At 52.2% G+C, this 15,718-nt stretch overlaps 8 protein-coding genes across 8 annotated transcripts; 5 read left to right on the forward strand and 3 right to left on the reverse strand.

Moving 5' to 3' along the window:
- Window positions 1-1,044: 1,044 nt before the first annotated feature.
- Window positions 1,045-2,424, reverse strand: BDW70DRAFT_7049 (WW domain-containing protein). The gene is made up of 3 exons (XM_073744630.1): window positions 2,202-2,424; window positions 1,563-2,096; window positions 1,045-1,489 (listed from the first exon to the last, which is right to left on the reverse strand). The coding sequence occupies exons 1-3, from the start codon at window positions 2,326-2,328 to the stop codon at window positions 1,215-1,217; spliced, it is 936 nt and encodes a 311-aa protein (XP_073601472.1). The 5' UTR covers window positions 2,329-2,424; the 3' UTR covers window positions 1,045-1,214.
- Window positions 2,240-4,737, forward strand: BDW70DRAFT_126424 (uncharacterized protein). The gene is made up of 4 exons (XM_073735089.1): window positions 2,240-2,971; window positions 3,021-3,247; window positions 3,306-3,978; window positions 4,040-4,737. The coding sequence occupies exons 1-4, from the start codon at window positions 2,775-2,777 to the stop codon at window positions 4,395-4,397; spliced, it is 1,455 nt and encodes a 484-aa protein (XP_073601473.1). The 5' UTR covers window positions 2,240-2,774; the 3' UTR covers window positions 4,398-4,737.
- Window positions 4,738-6,568: 1,831 nt separating this feature from the next.
- Window positions 6,569-6,966, forward strand: BDW70DRAFT_155325 (uncharacterized protein; the record flags this gene model as incomplete). The annotated part of the gene is made up of 2 exons (XM_073740022.1): window positions 6,569-6,730; window positions 6,958-6,966. The coding sequence occupies 2 exons, from the start codon at window positions 6,569-6,571 to the stop codon at window positions 6,964-6,966; spliced, it is 171 nt and encodes a 56-aa protein (XP_073601474.1).
- A 474-nt stretch (window positions 6,967-7,440) lies between these two features.
- On the reverse strand, window positions 7,441-9,301 carry BDW70DRAFT_7129 (alpha/beta fold hydrolase). The gene is made up of 2 exons (XM_073744649.1): window positions 9,173-9,301; window positions 7,441-9,113 (listed from the first exon to the last, which is right to left on the reverse strand). Exon 2 carries the CDS (start codon window positions 9,093-9,095, stop codon window positions 8,154-8,156), a length of 942 nt encoding a protein of 313 aa, XP_073601475.1. The 5' UTR covers window positions 9,096-9,113; window positions 9,173-9,301; the 3' UTR covers window positions 7,441-8,153.
- Window positions 9,302-9,844: 543 nt separating this feature from the next.
- BDW70DRAFT_7099 (glycoside hydrolase family 47 protein) lies at window positions 9,845-11,808 on the forward strand. Its single transcript, XM_073744642.1, has 3 exons — window positions 9,845-11,324; window positions 11,376-11,550; window positions 11,606-11,808. Exons 1-3 carry the CDS (start codon window positions 10,071-10,073, stop codon window positions 11,692-11,694), a joined length of 1,518 nt encoding a protein of 505 aa, XP_073601476.1. The 5' UTR covers window positions 9,845-10,070; the 3' UTR covers window positions 11,695-11,808.
- Window positions 11,809-12,383: 575 nt separating this feature from the next.
- Window positions 12,384-13,011, forward strand: BDW70DRAFT_155328 (uncharacterized protein; the record flags this gene model as incomplete). The annotated part of the gene is made up of 2 exons (XM_073740023.1): window positions 12,384-12,634; window positions 12,753-13,011. 2 exons carry the CDS (start codon window positions 12,384-12,386, stop codon window positions 13,009-13,011), a joined length of 510 nt encoding a protein of 169 aa, XP_073601477.1.
- A 264-nt stretch (window positions 13,012-13,275) lies between these two features.
- On the forward strand, window positions 13,276-14,238 carry BDW70DRAFT_7149 (superoxide dismutase). The gene is made up of 2 exons (XM_073744651.1): window positions 13,276-13,402; window positions 13,471-14,238. Exons 1-2 carry the CDS (start codon window positions 13,355-13,357, stop codon window positions 14,062-14,064), a joined length of 642 nt encoding a protein of 213 aa, XP_073601478.1. The 5' UTR covers window positions 13,276-13,354; the 3' UTR covers window positions 14,065-14,238.
- Window positions 14,239-14,411: 173 nt separating this feature from the next.
- On the reverse strand, window positions 14,412-15,324 carry BDW70DRAFT_155330 (oxidoreductase, short-chain dehydrogenase/reductase family; the record flags this gene model as incomplete). The annotated part of the gene is made up of 2 exons (XM_073740024.1): window positions 14,412-15,141; window positions 15,209-15,324. 2 exons carry the CDS (start codon window positions 15,322-15,324, stop codon window positions 14,412-14,414), a joined length of 846 nt encoding a protein of 281 aa, XP_073601479.1.
- Between the last annotated feature and the right edge of the window lie 394 nt (window positions 15,325-15,718).

A 15,718-nucleotide genomic window follows, 5' to 3' on the forward strand; every position in this document is an offset into this window, starting at 1 on the left:
TTTGTAAGTGGATGGTACTCTGGGTAATCACTTAAACGAGAACCCTAGCCCGGCTCTGAGACAACGTTAAGGCTCTTCATGGGGTTTGGCTGTGGCGATCAGCAGAAACCCTAATTGACAGACGGTGTACCTGAGCGCCCGGTTTCAGCATCCAGCTACATAACTGAGGAAGATGTAATGATCTTTACGCAAAGCCCAGCTTGAGTACCGAGTTGAATACATTGTGAATCATATTTCCGTCTTGTTCAAGTGCTTTCAATCGTGAAGGAGCTTAGGTCCCTGATTATCCAAGTAGATATCAAGCAACGTCGTCCTAAACCATGAATGCAGATAACCATTGCATCGCAAAAAGGCCAATGTCAAAGATGCACAAAAGTCAAATAGACAGAAACAGCTAACAGCAGCAAGTCAGACAATCAAGGCAGCATTCACACGTCTCCCCGCAAAGCCAGCAGCAGAATATCGTCGCCAGACTGTCCGTAGTCAGCCCATTTTGTAATTTTCATTCTGATTTCCTTCCCAGAGACGATCAGATCAACCGTACCAAGTAGCTAAGCAACCTCTATCTTTCTTTTCTTCTTGGACGATGACTTGTGGAGGAGGCTGTTGGTATTGCATCTTGTAGATCCGTGTCAGTAATATCCAACTAACAATGAGAGTCCACTAACAGGTGGTCCCTGGGGAGGATAGCCACTGGAACAGTATTAGCCAAGTGTCAGAGACTTGCCTCTCGTAAGAGTAGACGTACTATTGCTGCTGGTCGTACGGAGGTTGCTGGTAAGACATGGAAGTGGTCTGAACGTTCAAGTTGGATATAGCAAATCGAGACAGATAATATCCACTTGTGGACGAGTCGGAAAAGAACCAAATTTAAAACTGATAAATGAACCATTAGCCCTAGCTTTTGCAGGCAGCAGCATTAACATGGGCGCTTGCCCAGCCTGCCATGCACCTAAGCGCCGCATCATGTGTTGCCCAGGACGATAGGGCCAATACAAAGACAGGAATGACGAGCTCTAAAGCACAGAATCGGAGTAAGTGGTATGGATGATATGCAGTGCGCATTCGTAGCCGTCAAGGCTGAACTAGATATGCATACGTACATTCTATGTCCTATCCTGTCCTCTCTTGTCCTATCCCATTCTATCCGTCCTATCCAAAGACACTACAACAACTGCTACCTAGTAGTGCCTACTATTTTATCGTTTACAAGGCTAGTCATCGTACACTTCCTCATAAACCTCTTCATACTCCTCCCTCGCCTCCTCTAGGGCCTCCTCCTCACTGCTCGATGCATCGGAGTCTTGTGCCGCCAGCTGCGCCTGCTCATATTCCTGTCGAGCCTCCAAAACCTCCTCACGGTCGCTGGAGGAAACGGAGTCACCGTCCGCCGTCTCATCTGGGGGGAGACCAACAGGTGGAGGAGCAGTGGCCTCTGGCGGCGCCGATGCTGCTGCCGCCGCCGCGCGGGTTTCATCGTCCGAGTCGTCTGCGCCTGTTAGCCATTCAAGCCCATATAACCAGGGTATAGGGATAAGGTAGTTTATATTCTTTGAGCATACCGAGTGCATCCGCAATCAGCGCACCTCCGACAGCACCCACAGCGAGGCCTCCAGCGCCTGCAAGGAGCATGGCTTTCTTGTCATCCTTGCTCTTATCCTTATCCTTGCCCGACTTCTCCCCACTATAGTGTTCTCCTCCCTGCGAGTAATCATTTCCAGGGGCGTACTCCCCCTGTGGTCCGTACCCCGGGTTATACCCTCGATCCTGCCCGGGCCCTCCTCCATAGTATGGGTCCGGACCCTGCTGTCCCGGGGGATAAACCGGCGCCCCGGCATACTGCGGGACCTGGGGCTGGCCGTACTGCCCGTATGGCGCTGGATACGCAGGCGGCTCCCAGCGGGAAATGCCTGTAGCCTGCTCGATGTAGTACCATCGTTGGCTGGCGTGGTCGAACTGGGCTACCCACCCGGGAGGCAGGGGCGGTCCGCTGGGGGGTGGACTGTTCAGTGGCTGTTGGTGCTGGGTAGGATAGCCTGGGCCAGAACCGGGCCCGTATCCGGCTCCATATCCGGGGTCGTGGGATGGGTCGAATGCTTAGCCACAGACGTTAGCAAGTTAGATCAGGTCAGGTCGGGTCGTCTCAGACGTAGGCAGAAGCGATTTTCTTCGTAGTTTGGTATAAAAGGGTCAGGTCTTACCGCGCTGGCCCTCTCCTTCGTGTGCCTGCTGTTGCTCCTTCTCCTTCTCCTTCTCTTTGTCTCCGTCACCAGACAGCGAAGCCTTGAGCTCCTTGAACTCCTTCGTCAGCTCCTTGAAGAAGGACATGATATCTGTCGAGGAGGTTGAGGATTCTACCTAGGAATCCCCTCCACCCACTCGCTTTTTAATATTAACACTGAGACCCTAGTAGAGGTCCTAAACCCCCTCTACGCCACAAGGCCTGTGGCACGATCTCCAACAAACGCCTTGGCGGTTCGACGATGGAGCTGCAGAATGCTGCTGCCTAGAACTCGTCGAATCATGAAACGCTGCCCCCTTGGTAGGTGTCCAGAAAGTCCAGCAGTCTAGCCTGCGATTGGGTTATCATTGACAGAGCGCAGACGGATACCCACATGAAGGGGAAGTCGTCCGGGTGATGGGCCCGTCCACCAGCGTTTGACTGTATGGAGGAAGCTGTGGTCAGCCTTGTAGGGCTAACGTCATTTCTCCAATTTTCACCCTCTTTAGGTGCAAGGAAGTGCAACATCACCATCGGGTAACTGTGAAGAGAAATGTTTACTTCAAGATTTCTCATCTACCAGCTGGTCTTGCTTGTATTGTACCTACCTCTCAGGCATGCTTTCCCACTGAGCTCAGTATCAGGCTCTGCCGCAGGCCCAGGCAGTAATGACTCCGACCTGTGGTTCAATCTCAGCGCGGCCGTCGCGCTGGTCCTGATTGGAGGCGTATTTGCCGGATTGACAATCGCGTATCTCTCCTCTTAACCTCGTATTGAGCTTTAGCACTAACGCCGCCAGACTGATGGGCCAAGATGCAGTCCACCTCCAGGTCCTAGCAACATCCGGCGATGGCCCCGAGCAGAAACACGCCCGTACGGTCCTGGGCCTCATCAGCAAAGGGAAACACTGGGTCCTTGTTACTCTTTTGCTAGGCAATGTCGTCGTTAACGAGAGCTTACCGATCGTCCTCGACAAAACGCTCGGTGGAGGATGGCCTGCCGTGCTGGGCAGCACAGTCTTGATCGGTACAATACTTCCTCCCAAAACAACTGTGCGCCATGGCTGGATCTAATGGGCGAGCAGTGATTTTTGGCGAAATCATCCCCCAGTCCGTCTGCGTGCGCTACGGCCTCCCGATCGGCGCCTACCTCTCGCCCGTTGTCCTGGTGTTGATGTACGCCTTCGCCCCAGTCGCCTGGCCCACGGCCCGACTCCTCGACTACCTCCTCGGCGAGAACCACGGAACGGTCTACAAGAAAGCTGGGCTGAAGACGCTCGTGACGCTACACAAATCGCTCGGCTCGCAGCCTGCTGAGCGCCTGACCGAAGACGAGGTCACCATCATCACGGCTGTGCTGGATCTCAAAGCGAAACCGGTCAGGGAGATCATGACGCCCATGGAGCGTGTCTTTACCATGCCCAGCAATGCGGTTTTGGATGAAAAGACAATGGAATTGATCCTCTCTGCGGGATTCAGTAGGATCCCTGTTCATTCTCCCGGAAACCCTGGGGATTTTCTCGGCATGCTGCTGGTCAAGACACTGATCACATATGACCCTGATGACGCAAAGAGGGTTGAGGAGTTTGTGCTGGCGACGTTGCCGGAGACAAGTCCCGATACAAGCTGCCTCGATATCCTGAACTACTTCCAGGAAGGTCATAGCCATATGGCGCTGGTTTCGGAGAGCCCGGGGAGCAATGGGGGCGCGTTGGGGGTCGTCACGCTGGAGGATGTGGTGGAGGAGTTGATCGGGGAGTATGCTTTCCCTACCTACTGCGTCCCTATCCCGTATGCTTATTTCTCACAACTTAAACAGGGAAATCATCGACGAATCTGATAGGCACGAGTCCTCTTCAAAACCAGCTTTCCCTGCCGTGAGACGGCAACCCAGCCTGCCAACTCCAGCGCCAGCCCTAACCCTAGACGCCCGCACCCTCCGCCGGTCCTCGACAGCGCCTCTGGCCAAAACAGGACTCATAAGCACCATTCCGCCGGAGCAGCGGCAGCAGCTCGATAACCTGGCGCCGTCGAACCTGGCGCGGAGTCCCAAGCAGACCAGGTTCCCATTTGTCAAGATTAAGCGGGCTAAATCCGGACGGGCAAGTGATACTGCAAATGGGGTTGGCAAGGACTCTGGGGCTGTGGCTGATGAAAACACGCCTTTGTTAGACTAGGCTAGGGTTGGTTTGCTTGTATGCGACTGCCAGTGGGTTAGGTACTTCTAGTACCCTAGTACAGGGAAGGCTTATTGAGGATGGGATAGACGATGCCTTTCGATGCAAGAATGCTATGCCTTTTCATTGACTGATAGTGTCTGCAGCCATGATCAGAGGCCGACCAAATTCAGTTTATATTATCTCTTTTTCCTTGGGGTTACTGCTGCGCGATGCCGTATAATCAACTCATGGGTATATCCCATACCGTGTCTATCAACTACGTACGACTGACTTCAACAGTGCTTGGCGAATCTCAATGACAGGTGTAGATGTAAATAACTTATTATATTGGACTAAATTATCCTTGTCAACACGGCTTCAACCAATCAGTTGTAACCGAGTCGATAACCACTTTGCCAGGAAGACAACTCACTACCCTCCAGCTGGGATATGCCTGCGGCGATGCGTTGCAGCTTTCTTGTCGCCCTTGAAACCTCCCAAGCAGAACAAACGATCACTCACCGGGATAGCATAATGTACAAGGCACCGCGCGGTTGCATCTTGGTTCGGTCTCGGGCCCTTGAGCCACAGATTGTTCTGTCGTCCACTCCCTTCCCAGTTGAGGACCTACAGCTCTCTTGTCGGAGTGTGAATGGCTTATCATTCAAACCCTGAACATAATATCATCCGCTTGATCTATCGTGACGACACAAGCAGCCAGATCCAGCCAGAGAGCACCTGGGTTCACCAGCATAAAAAAAAATATACTGTCACTCTGTACGCAAGTGACCAGCGTGAGAATGGCTGGTGAATTAAATGCTAGGACAGGGCAGCAGCCTCGGACCGGTCCCAATGAGAAAATCCCGCCCACTCTCAACAAGATGGGCGGACAGAGGTATTGGTATGTATTATAGGTCCATCGCTGCTGAAAGAGTAATCCGAAACCTGATCACTACGACGGGGTGCCTGGACTCTCACTGTGTCTCGAGACCTGTCTGCACGCCATACGTCTTCGGTTCAGATCGATATGCTGTCCATAGATGCGGCATCGACGAGATCCTAGACGTATGGAGTTGCGTACCACTTTGGTAAGCAACGATTCTACTCGTAACAAAGTCCTCAGCTCCATATCCCGTGACTGAGCCAGACGATCAATGGAGTCCCACATCCAGTTTTGTTATACCTTGATATCTGTCCCTGATCAATTCGTTAACCCGCGCTGAAGAATATGGTGAAGCAAGAAGTGTGAACGGTCTCTTCTTCGATCTTCGATCTTCTGGCTAACAGATGGCACCAGAAATTTACATTCAAGAGAGTTGAGCGGGTGTCCATGCTCGCCTCGAAACGCAGTATTGAGTGTAGGGGGAAGATCATTTTGAGAATAAAATCTCCAGCCTCTCAATCGGTGCGGAAGTAGAGGCTTGAACGCAGAGGTATGGATCTCCCGTGAAGAAACCCCGTTAGAGAAGGGAAGAGTTGGTGTCACTCGTTGTCCAGGTTATGAGTTCAAAGAGAGGGCAGGATTATAGAATCGTATCAAAGTATTGGTGCCTGAGGCATGAGTTTGAGCAGAATCAAAGGCAGGGCTATAAATATGTGAGTGAGGCGAAGTATTTGGAGCTAAGATGCGACGTCTCAGTTCGAACACTACACGATTGAAGTCATCAGTCTGGCCACCAGTTAATGTGTAGTCGGGGTCGGGATCTGACGGCCGACACGTAAAAAAAGCCTTCAGCCGTTGTCTGTTCAATCCGAAATGGAAAAATAAAAATCCGGACTCCGAAGATGTCGGATCCGACGATACGAAGCATCTCCGAGACCAAGTCACAAAGGCCCACATGGCGGCGACCACTGCCCACTCGGCATTGAGGCCGATATACTGTCCCTGAGGCCTCAGGTTAAGTCTTTCTCTATAGGTGCGACGAGGCTCTGTCGCCATTTCCATGCGTTTCTTCGGATCCCAGCTGGACCTCGGAATTCTAATAAGCACCGTCTTTCCCCTGAACAATTCATCAGTACGCCAGACCACCCTCCCCTCTCACCCACTGTATCTTGCCTCGTCCAGGCACCTCTCTCCTCATTACAGTCCTTTGTAGTCCTCTACAGTCCTCTACAGTCTTTCTGTCGATTTTCTTACTGACTGCGACTGTAAACTCGTTTTAAAACCCGTCGACTTGAAAAACTTGAAAATGCCGCTCATTACTCGTGGAATTTCCCTCGTTAACTTCACGGTGGCCTCGTCCGCGCTGGCGTTCCAGGTCTTTGTCCTGTACCCGTGGCACAACCAGCTCGACGACGAGTTCAAGGCTCTCAAGAACGAACATCTCCGAGTCCTGAACAAGGTCGAGCGCGTACTCGCTTCAGAAAAGTTCAGGCTCAATAGTGCGCAGTCGCAGTCGCAATAGCCGACGCAAGACATACCTGAAACGGCCTGCAATATAATCCAGCTTTCATTAGGTGTGCTTGTACCGAATAGTCCCTTTTGTTCGCTTCCTGTCTTTTTTGTGCTGATTCGACTTGCTCTCACGCTACAAAGTTTCTGATGATTTGTCTTTATACTGACATTTTCGATTTCTAGGAGCTCTAGGTGGCTGGCATCCGGGCCAACACTGTCCTCTGTCCCGCGAGCATAGATGTGAGCATAGAGACAAGCGAGCAATTCCGATCGGGTCTGCTCTAGGTGCTATAGCCTGGACTTCGGAGTCATCTGGCGAATCGATCCGGGAGTCGCACTGAAGGCGCTTGCTACCTAGGCAGTCTGGGTCCAGTACAGGGTTCAGGACATCCAGAGGCTGGCGGTTGATGGTCGGTTGTTGGCGTTTGGTGGTTGATGACTTCCTCATGATAGATTCAGTTTTCTTTTCATTTTTAGACTTAGAGATTGCAATTGACTTATAGACCATACATTACTCACAATAACCAGTGCATGTGGACCTAGGCGCAGGGACTAATTACCAAAGGCAACTATCCCGTAGCCTGATCGCGCTCTCTTTTAGCGCTTTGCTTTCAGTTTCACTAATAGACCCTGAATCGAAACCTAGCACAGATCAACTCAGTCTTTGTGAAATGCGCGAGCTTTTGCGTTTCTCAGAAAAAAAAATGTTTTACAGCTTTGGTCATGGCGGCAGACTCATGACCAGCCGATGGAAGCCTGCATGCATTTTCACCACCCTGCGATCACCGATTCAAGAGAGCCCAGAGACCAGCCATTCATTATGTGCTGCCTATATGAAACTCGAGGCTTCCACGATTAACTGCACCATCTAACGAAGGTCTAGCTAAGGCAATCCTCCCAACCCCATTCCCAATCTCTTATTGCCCACAAACGCACCCCTCTGGTTTGTCAAATTGCCCGTCCCATAAGATGTACGGTAATTACAGCGGTCAATCCACAGGTAGAACCCTGTCGTGTGCGAGGCAGGGGTCCTTTAGCACCAGTGAGCCTGCAGAAGTTACCGTCGGAAACTGCCGGGGGAAGGAATGAAACGGAAGATATCGAAATCGCAGAGGTTGCAGTGAAGATGACGCAGCGAGGGCTGTGTCTGCTGTTCCACTCAGGTTGTAGATGAACGAGTAAAAGGAAGTAGGTATGCTTGGGATGAATCTACTCTAGTACCTCTCTTGTGTATTTGCCGACCTCATAAAGAATGTATGCGCCGGAGCGAGATCAGAGCTAGGTGTTTCGTACTTACCCAGATAGCCCCTCTGCTCCCTCTAGAATCCCCATTGTCTGTAAAATTAGTGAAAAGAAAGAGTGCACCTTCCACATCGACCTCATAGTAGGAATTGCAGAATCTCATCAGCCAACGCCTGAGGGTCCTCTTCAGGGATAAAATGCCCGCAGTTTAGCCCTTTGCCCCGTAGATCCACACAGTACCGCTGCCAGACGTCCAGCGGCCCCTCCTGCTCCTTCTTGGCCTCACTCTTCTTCGGCCCCGTGAACCCGCCCTCCTCCCCCCAAACAGCCAGCACCGGGACCTGAATCTTATTGCCCTTCTCGAGGTCTTCTTCATCATAAACCCGGTCAAAATAAGCGCCCGCCCGGTAATCCTCGCAGGTCGCATGGATCCGCTGCTCATCGCAATACGCCTCCCGGTACCGCTCCATTGCTGTATCACTGAAAGCCTGCAATGTCCCTGCCGCCGTCCAGGAAGACAGTGCCTGCTCAAGGAACAGCCTTCCCTTGTCCTCCTTGCCAATCATCTTCTCAGGAAACGGTTCGGGCTGCGCAAGGAACAACCAGTGGTACGCCTTTAGTCCCGCAGTGGGGTTCCCGAACCGTGCAAACATAGCCGCCGTCGGAACAATATCGACAACTACGACCTTCGACAGCCGCTCAGGGTTATCGAATGCGAGGCGGTAGGCGACACGAGCTCCTCGATCATGTCCCACGACTGCGAATCTCTGATTCGCGTACCCGAGCTGGTCCATTACTGACAGACAATCCTGGCCCATAAGGCGTTTGGTGTAGCCGGAGCCATTGGCACTGGTGGGAATGGAGGAGGCCCCGTAGCCACGAAGGTCAACAAGAACGACGGTAAAGTGCGGAGTGAGCAGCGGCGTCAATTTGTGCCATTCGGCATGGGTCTGGGGGAACCCATGGACGAGGAGAAGAGGGGGTTTGTCCTGTGTTGGGCTGACGCGGACGAAGATGCGGGCACCGTGAGCGGTGGTGACGTATTGGGAAGAGAAGCCGGGAAAGAGGTCGGAAGACATGTTGCGTATAATTGAATACTGAGAAACGAATGCTTAGAGAGATATAGAGGTCGGTTTATTTATACTGGGATAAGCACCCTTGATTTCTAAGCGGTTGGAGGGAACCAAGTGAACGTGCTTGCCGCATACAATGTCTCGTCGACCCCTCAATCACATGTGGCCGTCGCACGTGATAGCAGGAAAAGGTCCGGATGCCATCCAGGTACCACTCAGAGCACTCTGGTTCAAAAACAGGTACAGGTATAAATATGGCCCGTCCATTGGCCCAACCCGGATAAAAAACTGTCCCTATAGCACACTCTGGGAAGGTCACGTGATGCTTAATCACTTGCTATTTTATGGATCGAAGACCAAATGAGCAGGGCAACAGATTACAGAGGTCTGCCAGGTATTCTACCACGCATGGAAGACTACACGGAGCAGTCTCCGCATTCTGCAGATTCTGTCAGTTCTGATCTTCTCCCCCTTGGCTGTCAGTTGCTGTCAGTTGCTGCTGTCACGACCATAATCATCCCATTGTAACCTTACCATGATCGACAGGTGGTTGTCCAGATCGGGACTAGCTTTGTTTACCCCAGTCGGCACTGTGCTTAAAGTGGAAGGTATGATGATGCCCAGGATCGCACTCCAGTCATCAACTCCATCATGGGACGGTCCTTGGGATCCTCAAGGCACGAAATGGGGATCAGGTCCGTAGTGCACATGCATAGCCCATCAGCGTGAAGCACTGGCCTCGAGCAAACTCGACAGTCTCGGACACCGATAATATCCTTGTTGTCCCTGACTGATGCATAGTGCATGCCCCTGCGCTGGCTCCCCTTTTCACTCCGCCTGCTCTCCAGTCTCCACTCCTCACCATTGATATCCGCCCCCGCCCGTCCTCCATTCTCCATCGTTCTTATATCTACGGACTCGGTCACTCGTTATCACTAGAGTCCTTGTTTATTCCTATTCTTTGCATTCTTACGCGTAGTTATGCGTACGCTCCTCGCTCTCGCGGCCCTCGCGGGCTTTGCCGCTGCCAGGGTGCCCGCCTACGCCATCACGCGCCCGGTAATGCGCAGTAATTCCCGCGCCGACGCTGTCAAGGAGGCCTTTTCGCATGCCTGGGACGGTTACTACACATACGCCTTTCCTCATGACGAGCTGCACCCGATTTCGAACGGTTACGGAGACTCGCGGAACCACTGGGGCGCGTCGGCCGTCGACGCTCTATCGACGGCCATCATGATGCGCAACGCGACCATCGTCAACCAGATCATCGACCATATTGCTGACATCGACTACTCCAAGACCGACACGATGGTGAGTTTGTTCGAGACGACCATCCGGTACCTCGCGGGCATGATCTCTGGATACGACCTGCTCAAAGGCCCAGCGGCGGGGTTGGTGGACGACAGCAGGGTCGACGTGCTTCTAGAGCAGTCGCAGAACCTCGCCGACGTGCTGAAATTCGCGTTCGACACTCCTTCTGGTGTGCCGTACAACATGATCAACATCACTTCGGGCGGCAACGATGGCGCCACGACCAACGGGCTGGCCGTGACCGGCACCTTGGTACTGGAGTGGACGCGCCTGTCGGACTTGACCGGAAACGACGAGTACGCTCGCCTGAGCCAGAGAGCTGAAGACTACCTTCTCCACCCGGAGCCAGCGCAGTACGAACCGTTCCCTGGATTAATTGGAAGCGCAGTCAACATTGCCGACGGCAAGCTCGCCAATGGTCAGATCAGCTGGAATGGCGGCGCGGACTCGTACTACGAGTACCTGATCAAGATGTACGTCTATGATCCCGAGCGCTTTGGTCTCTACCGGGACCGCTGGGTCGCGGCGGCCGAGTCGAGCATCAAGAATCTGGCTTCGCACCCGTCCACCCGCCCGGACCTGACTTTCTTGGCCACTTACAACGAGGAGCATCAGCTGGGCCTGACCAGCCAGCACCTGACCTGCTTCGACGGTGGAAGCTTTTTGCTTGGCGGGACATTGCTTGACCGCCAGGACTTCGTCGACTTCGGCCTTGACCTCGTCGCCGGCTGCCACGAGACGTACAACTCGACTCTAACCGGCATCGGCCCTGAGCAGTTCAGCTGGGACGCTAATGGGGTGCCCGACAGCCAAATGGAGCTGTTCGAGCGCGCAGGTTTCTACATCAACAGCGGCCAATACATTCTTCGTCCCGAGGTCATCGAGAGCTTCTACTATGCATGGCGTGTCACAGGTGATGAAACGGTACGCTCACTCAACGCTCCTTCCTTAGAAAGACCATACTGACCGCTTTAGTATCGCGAATGGGTGTGGAACGCCTTCGCCAACATCAACAAGTACTGCCGCACTGCGACCGGTTTCGCGGGGCTGGAGAACGTCAATGCAGCGAACGGCGGAGGCCGGATCGACAACCAGGAGAGTTTCATGTTTGCAGAGGTGCTGAAGTATTCATATTTGACTTTTGCTCCGGGTACGTTTCCCCTTGGTTTTGGTTCAACGGTGGTGGCTATTACTGACTGCAGCAGAGGACGAGTGGCAGGTGCAGAAGGGCAGTGGAAATACGTTTGTCTATAACACCGAGGCGCATCCGTTTAAGGTGTATACCCCTCAGTAGGCAGTACATATTGTGCTCTAGCGTACGCAGCATGCATAACCTAAATAGCATCACCTACTTAACTGACAAGCAGTTACCTTACTATACTCTAAGGAGCTTGGCCGGTAATCGTAGTCACTCTATACTCCGCTGTGCTGTGCGGGAAGGCTGGGCTTATCCCTCCTGCAGAAGCAAGTTCAGAGGACAAGGCTACGCCCAACTCTTCTCACAACGCAAGTACCCTGTAGACTATATTACCACAATACTACTCTCGTCCTGCCAACTATGGTTATACCACGTGAGTTCACATCCCAAAATCGAGACCCAGCCAGATCCACGGTCCAGTTCCCACCTGTTTAACCGAATACAGTTTAGCGTGGCTACATTTGAGCACATTTGAGCACCTTGAAGACCAGGAACGTCAATCAATAAAGAGTGGGTGTGTACTCTTGGTGACTGATAATCTGCTCAGAATGGTGTAAGAGGTGGCACATTCAACGAAGGACCTAGGTAGATATATGGTAATTGCCCGGCTGGACCTGAGATAGAATCAATCAACTCGTCTACATCTACATCTCAAAGTTCGCCTAACTTCATACTTTGTCTTTGCATCTAAAGGAAAACAACATACAACATACCATAGTCACAATAAGACTCGAGAGAAGATGTGTGGACCGGCCCGAGCAAGCTCCGGCCATAGAATTGCCATTATGTTCCCTTCACCAACATCATCACCATCATCTTCACTATCATCGTCACCGTCATCCTCGCCATCGTCATCGCCAACGCCATCACTATCACCATCTCTATCTCCATCAGACTCAGACTCAGAACCCTACTCCCTCTTCTTCCGACAACCCGCACCAGAAAGTCCTGAGCACACAAGTGCCGTCTTCCAGATCAAAGACTCTAGCACAATCAACACCTTCCGGTCATGTCAGGCCATCGATCTACGAATTGAGTATGTCTCGCCCCCAACTTGGCTCGTCCACGGCCATTCTGCCTTGAGAACAGTCTCAGGACAGTGACTAGGACAGTGACTAGGTATATAGACGCTAACAAATGAGTTTCACTTACAGACGACACGGAGATTTGACCCTCTCGTCATCGGTCCATCCGCCTCTGCACCAATTCCAGCTCCGTCCGTCACTATCATTCCCATCAAAGGCGGGGCTAGGCATGAATGAGAATGGAAATGAGATCGTGTTCAATCTCCCAGAGAGACTGGATCTGAATATCTCGGACCGCGGGATTGTCGGGAGGCAGGTTACGGTTGTTGCGAGGGGTGGCAATGGCGAAGTGCTGAGAATGGGGAGGGGAATTGTTGGGTTTGATTAGCTGCTAGCTTAATACATTTACGGATTAATCTAGCTCTTCGTGTAGATCATCTAGTCCAATTTACTGGCCAGGTATCAAGCCAGGCAGACTAGATGATGTGATTGAGGGGTGGTCTTCTAGTGTAAGGTAATATGCTCATATCTGCTCATGGGGTCCTCAAGTCACTTGCTGGGCTTCTGACCAGTGACTAAATAAAATATGGTCTATAAGTACGGTGTACCCCGCTCTCTTTCTTCTCTCTCCCTTTATCTTTCATCCCTCTTCGTTCATCACGGTCTTTCCTGCCCAGTTCTTCAGTCATCTTTATTGATCTCGAGGTCTACCAAGACACCATCGATCCAATATGTCCACCCAGAAATACACTCTCCCGCCCCTTCCCTACGCCTACGATGTACGTAAGCACCCTATCCCCTCTTTTACTCTCCTTCATTGATTTTGCTTGGATGCTAACAAAAATAGGCCCTTGAACCCATCATCTCCTCCCAGATAATGACCCTCCACCATCAGAAACACCACCAAACGTACATCACGAACCTGAACGCCTTACTCGAGGCACAATCAAGCGCTACGCAAGCAAATAATGTCCCCTTGCTCATCTCTCTCCAGCAAAAGATCAAATTTAACGGCGGTGGCCATATAAACCACTCCCTTTTCTGGGAGAACCTGGCACCGTACAATTCGCCCGCCACAGACATTGTCGCGTCCGCTCCGGAGTTGAAGCGCGCAATTGATGGCCAGTTCGGTTCTGTAGAGTCGTTCACCAAGGCCTTCAATACTGTTCTACTGGGAATCCAGGGGAGCGGATGGGGGTGGCTTGTCAAAGACTCGGCGGGCAAACTGGACATTGTGACGACAAAGGACCAGGATCCTGTCACGGGGCTTGTGGCGATCTTTGGTGTTGATATGTGGGAGCATGCGTATTACTTGCAGTATTTGAATAACAAGGCGGCGTATGTGGAGGGGGTGTGGAAGGTGCTGAACTGGGGGGTAGCGGAGGAGAGATTTAAGAGTGGTGTTCCAATTGAGGTCAGTGGAGGTGGGATTAAGCTGTAGATGGTGGGGTGCTAGTATCCTGCTTAGGAACTCCTTTTGAGTGACTAGAGTCTATAGATGAGACAGGGCTTTTTCACTTCGCTTGTCTCGTTTTATGTTCAAGCGTGCTCATGAACAAGATAAATATGCTTCCTGAATTGGATGCCTCCTGTTATGGCAACTTGTGTGTATATCAACTGTGAAAAGCTGTAAAAAGACGCTTGGTTCTTGATACTGGGTCCGCACTTGCCTAGCGCGCCGAGGCCATAGACAAGTCTAGTTGATGTTTGATAGTTCTAGATAGAGTGACAAGCTACCACTCTCCTCGGCTCCCAAACCCAACTCAGTGGCCCGGCCACATGAGGTATCTACATCCTCCCCTTCAAATGGGCCCCCCCATCCGTCGTAATTACACTCCCATTCAGATGCCCTGCTGCCCTGCTCGCCAAAAACACCACCAGTCCTGCGATGTCCTCCGGCCGTCCAAGCCTCTTGTTTGGACTCGCCGCCTCCACCTCCTTCATTCCCCCCTGGATCTCAATCAGCCCATTCGCCATCTTGCTCGGATAGATCCCTGGCGCAATTGCCGTGACATTAACATGCTTCGGCCCCAACTCCACCGCCAGATTGCGCGCCATGTGCAGAACAGCCGCCTTGCTGGCGCTGTAGCTGAAGCTGCCGTTCTTACCGAGACTGCCGAGTGTGATGCCCGCTACGGATCCGGTGATGATCACGCGCGAGGGATCCTCGAGGCTCGCCTTTGCGGAGAGCAGGGGGAAGAATTTCTGGATGGTGAAGAAGACAGATTTCACGTTCAGGTCGAGCACCTTGTCGAATGCCGACTCGGGGAACTTTCCGAATTCCTCGCCCCAGGTTGCGCCGGCGTTGGCGAAGAGGATGTCGATATGGGACGTTGTCTTGCTGACTTCTGATACCAGGCGCTCGATTTCAGAGACTTTGGAGGAGTCGGCTGGAATGGAGATTGCTTGTGCGCCGGGGCGCTTGTTAGGGAGGGCGTTGAGGGCTGCTACTGCGGACTCGCAGGCTGAGGCTTTGCGCGAGGTGATGTAGACTTTGGAGCAGCCGGCTTGGAGGAGGCTGTCGCGCGGGTCAGTCTGGGTACGGTTGCTGGGGGAGGGAAAGGGGACGAGGGGAGCAGCCGTACCCGCTTGCAGCATAGAGACCCAGACCACGGGAGCCGCCGGTGACGACGGCGACCTTACCCTCAAGGGAGAAGATGGAGGAGAAGTTATTCAACTGGACTTGTTCGGAGGCGGACATTTTGGTAGACTTGATCTGGTGAAGTGTTAAGAGTGGAAAGGTTGTGTTGGGTTGGAAAAGTAGCTAAGTACGGCATACTGTTCGAACAAAAGGGCAAAAACGTATTTAACACGTAACGAGTTTGTACACCGCTTTTCCAACCGCTTGCTTTAAGAAGGGCTGGAGATTTCTCCTTGTATTTCTTATTTCATTTAACTTCTTACCTTTGTACAAAGCTTTCAGAATGCCTCGGCCGTCAATAAATCTTGAACCATACAAGGATGAAATCTCTACCTTATATAAATCAGGCAAATCTCCTCCTACTATTGCTATGCTACTAGGGAATCGATATGACATTCAGGTTAGTGAGCGTACGATTAAGACCCGCCTTAGTATATGGGGGATTCATAAGACA

The sequence above is a fragment of the Aspergillus foveolatus genome (genome assembly GCF_047715535.1).
Source record: "Aspergillus foveolatus strain CBS 279.81 unplaced genomic scaffold BDW70scaffold_1, whole genome shotgun sequence".
Taxonomy (NCBI): Eukaryota; Fungi; Ascomycota; class Eurotiomycetes; order Eurotiales; family Aspergillaceae; genus Aspergillus; species Aspergillus foveolatus.

What these genes read in the sequence shown, in the direction of transcription:
- BDW70DRAFT_7099 (XM_073744642.1), top strand. Translation starts at nt 10,071, where the DNA reads ATGCGTACGCTCCTCGCTCTCGCGGCCCTCGCGGGCTTTGCCGCTGCC. An exon ending in GTGTCACAGGTGATGAAACG is followed by an intron (nt 11,325 to 11,375) that starts GTACGCTCACTC and finishes TGACCGCTTTAG; the next exon opens with TATCGCGAATGGGTGTGGAA. An exon ending in ATATTTGACTTTTGCTCCGG is followed by an intron (nt 11,551 to 11,605) that starts GTACGTTTCCCC and finishes TGACTGCAGCAG; the next exon opens with AGGACGAGTGGCAGGTGCAG.
- BDW70DRAFT_126424 (XM_073735089.1), top strand. Translation starts at nt 2,775, where the DNA reads ATGTTTACTTCAAGATTTCTCATCTACCAGCTGGTCTTGCTTGTATTG. An exon ending in TTTGCCGGATTGACAATCGC is followed by an intron (nt 2,972 to 3,020) that starts GTATCTCTCCTC and finishes TAACGCCGCCAG; the next exon opens with ACTGATGGGCCAAGATGCAG. An exon ending in GTGGAGGAGTTGATCGGGGA is followed by an intron (nt 3,979 to 4,039) that starts GTATGCTTTCCC and finishes CAACTTAAACAG; the next exon opens with GGAAATCATCGACGAATCTG.
- BDW70DRAFT_7129 (XM_073744649.1), bottom strand. Translation starts at nt 9,095, where the DNA reads ATGTCTTCCGACCTCTTTCCCGGCTTCTCTTCCCAATACGTCACCACC.
- BDW70DRAFT_7149 (XM_073744651.1), top strand. Translation starts at nt 13,355, where the DNA reads ATGTCCACCCAGAAATACACTCTCCCGCCCCTTCCCTACGCCTACGAT. An exon ending in CCCTTCCCTACGCCTACGAT is followed by an intron (nt 13,403 to 13,470) that starts GTACGTAAGCAC and finishes TAACAAAAATAG; the next exon opens with GCCCTTGAACCCATCATCTC.
- BDW70DRAFT_7049 (XM_073744630.1), bottom strand. Translation starts at nt 2,328, where the DNA reads ATGTCCTTCTTCAAGGAGCTGACGAAGGAGTTCAAGGAGCTCAAGGCT. An exon ending in CGAAGGAGAGGGCCAGCGCG is followed by an intron (nt 2,097 to 2,201) that starts GTAAGACCTGAC and finishes TCTGTGGCTAAG; the next exon opens with CATTCGACCCATCCCACGAC. An exon ending in GCTGATTGCGGATGCACTCG is followed by an intron (nt 1,490 to 1,562) that starts GTATGCTCAAAG and finishes TAACAGGCGCAG; the next exon opens with ACGACTCGGACGATGAAACC.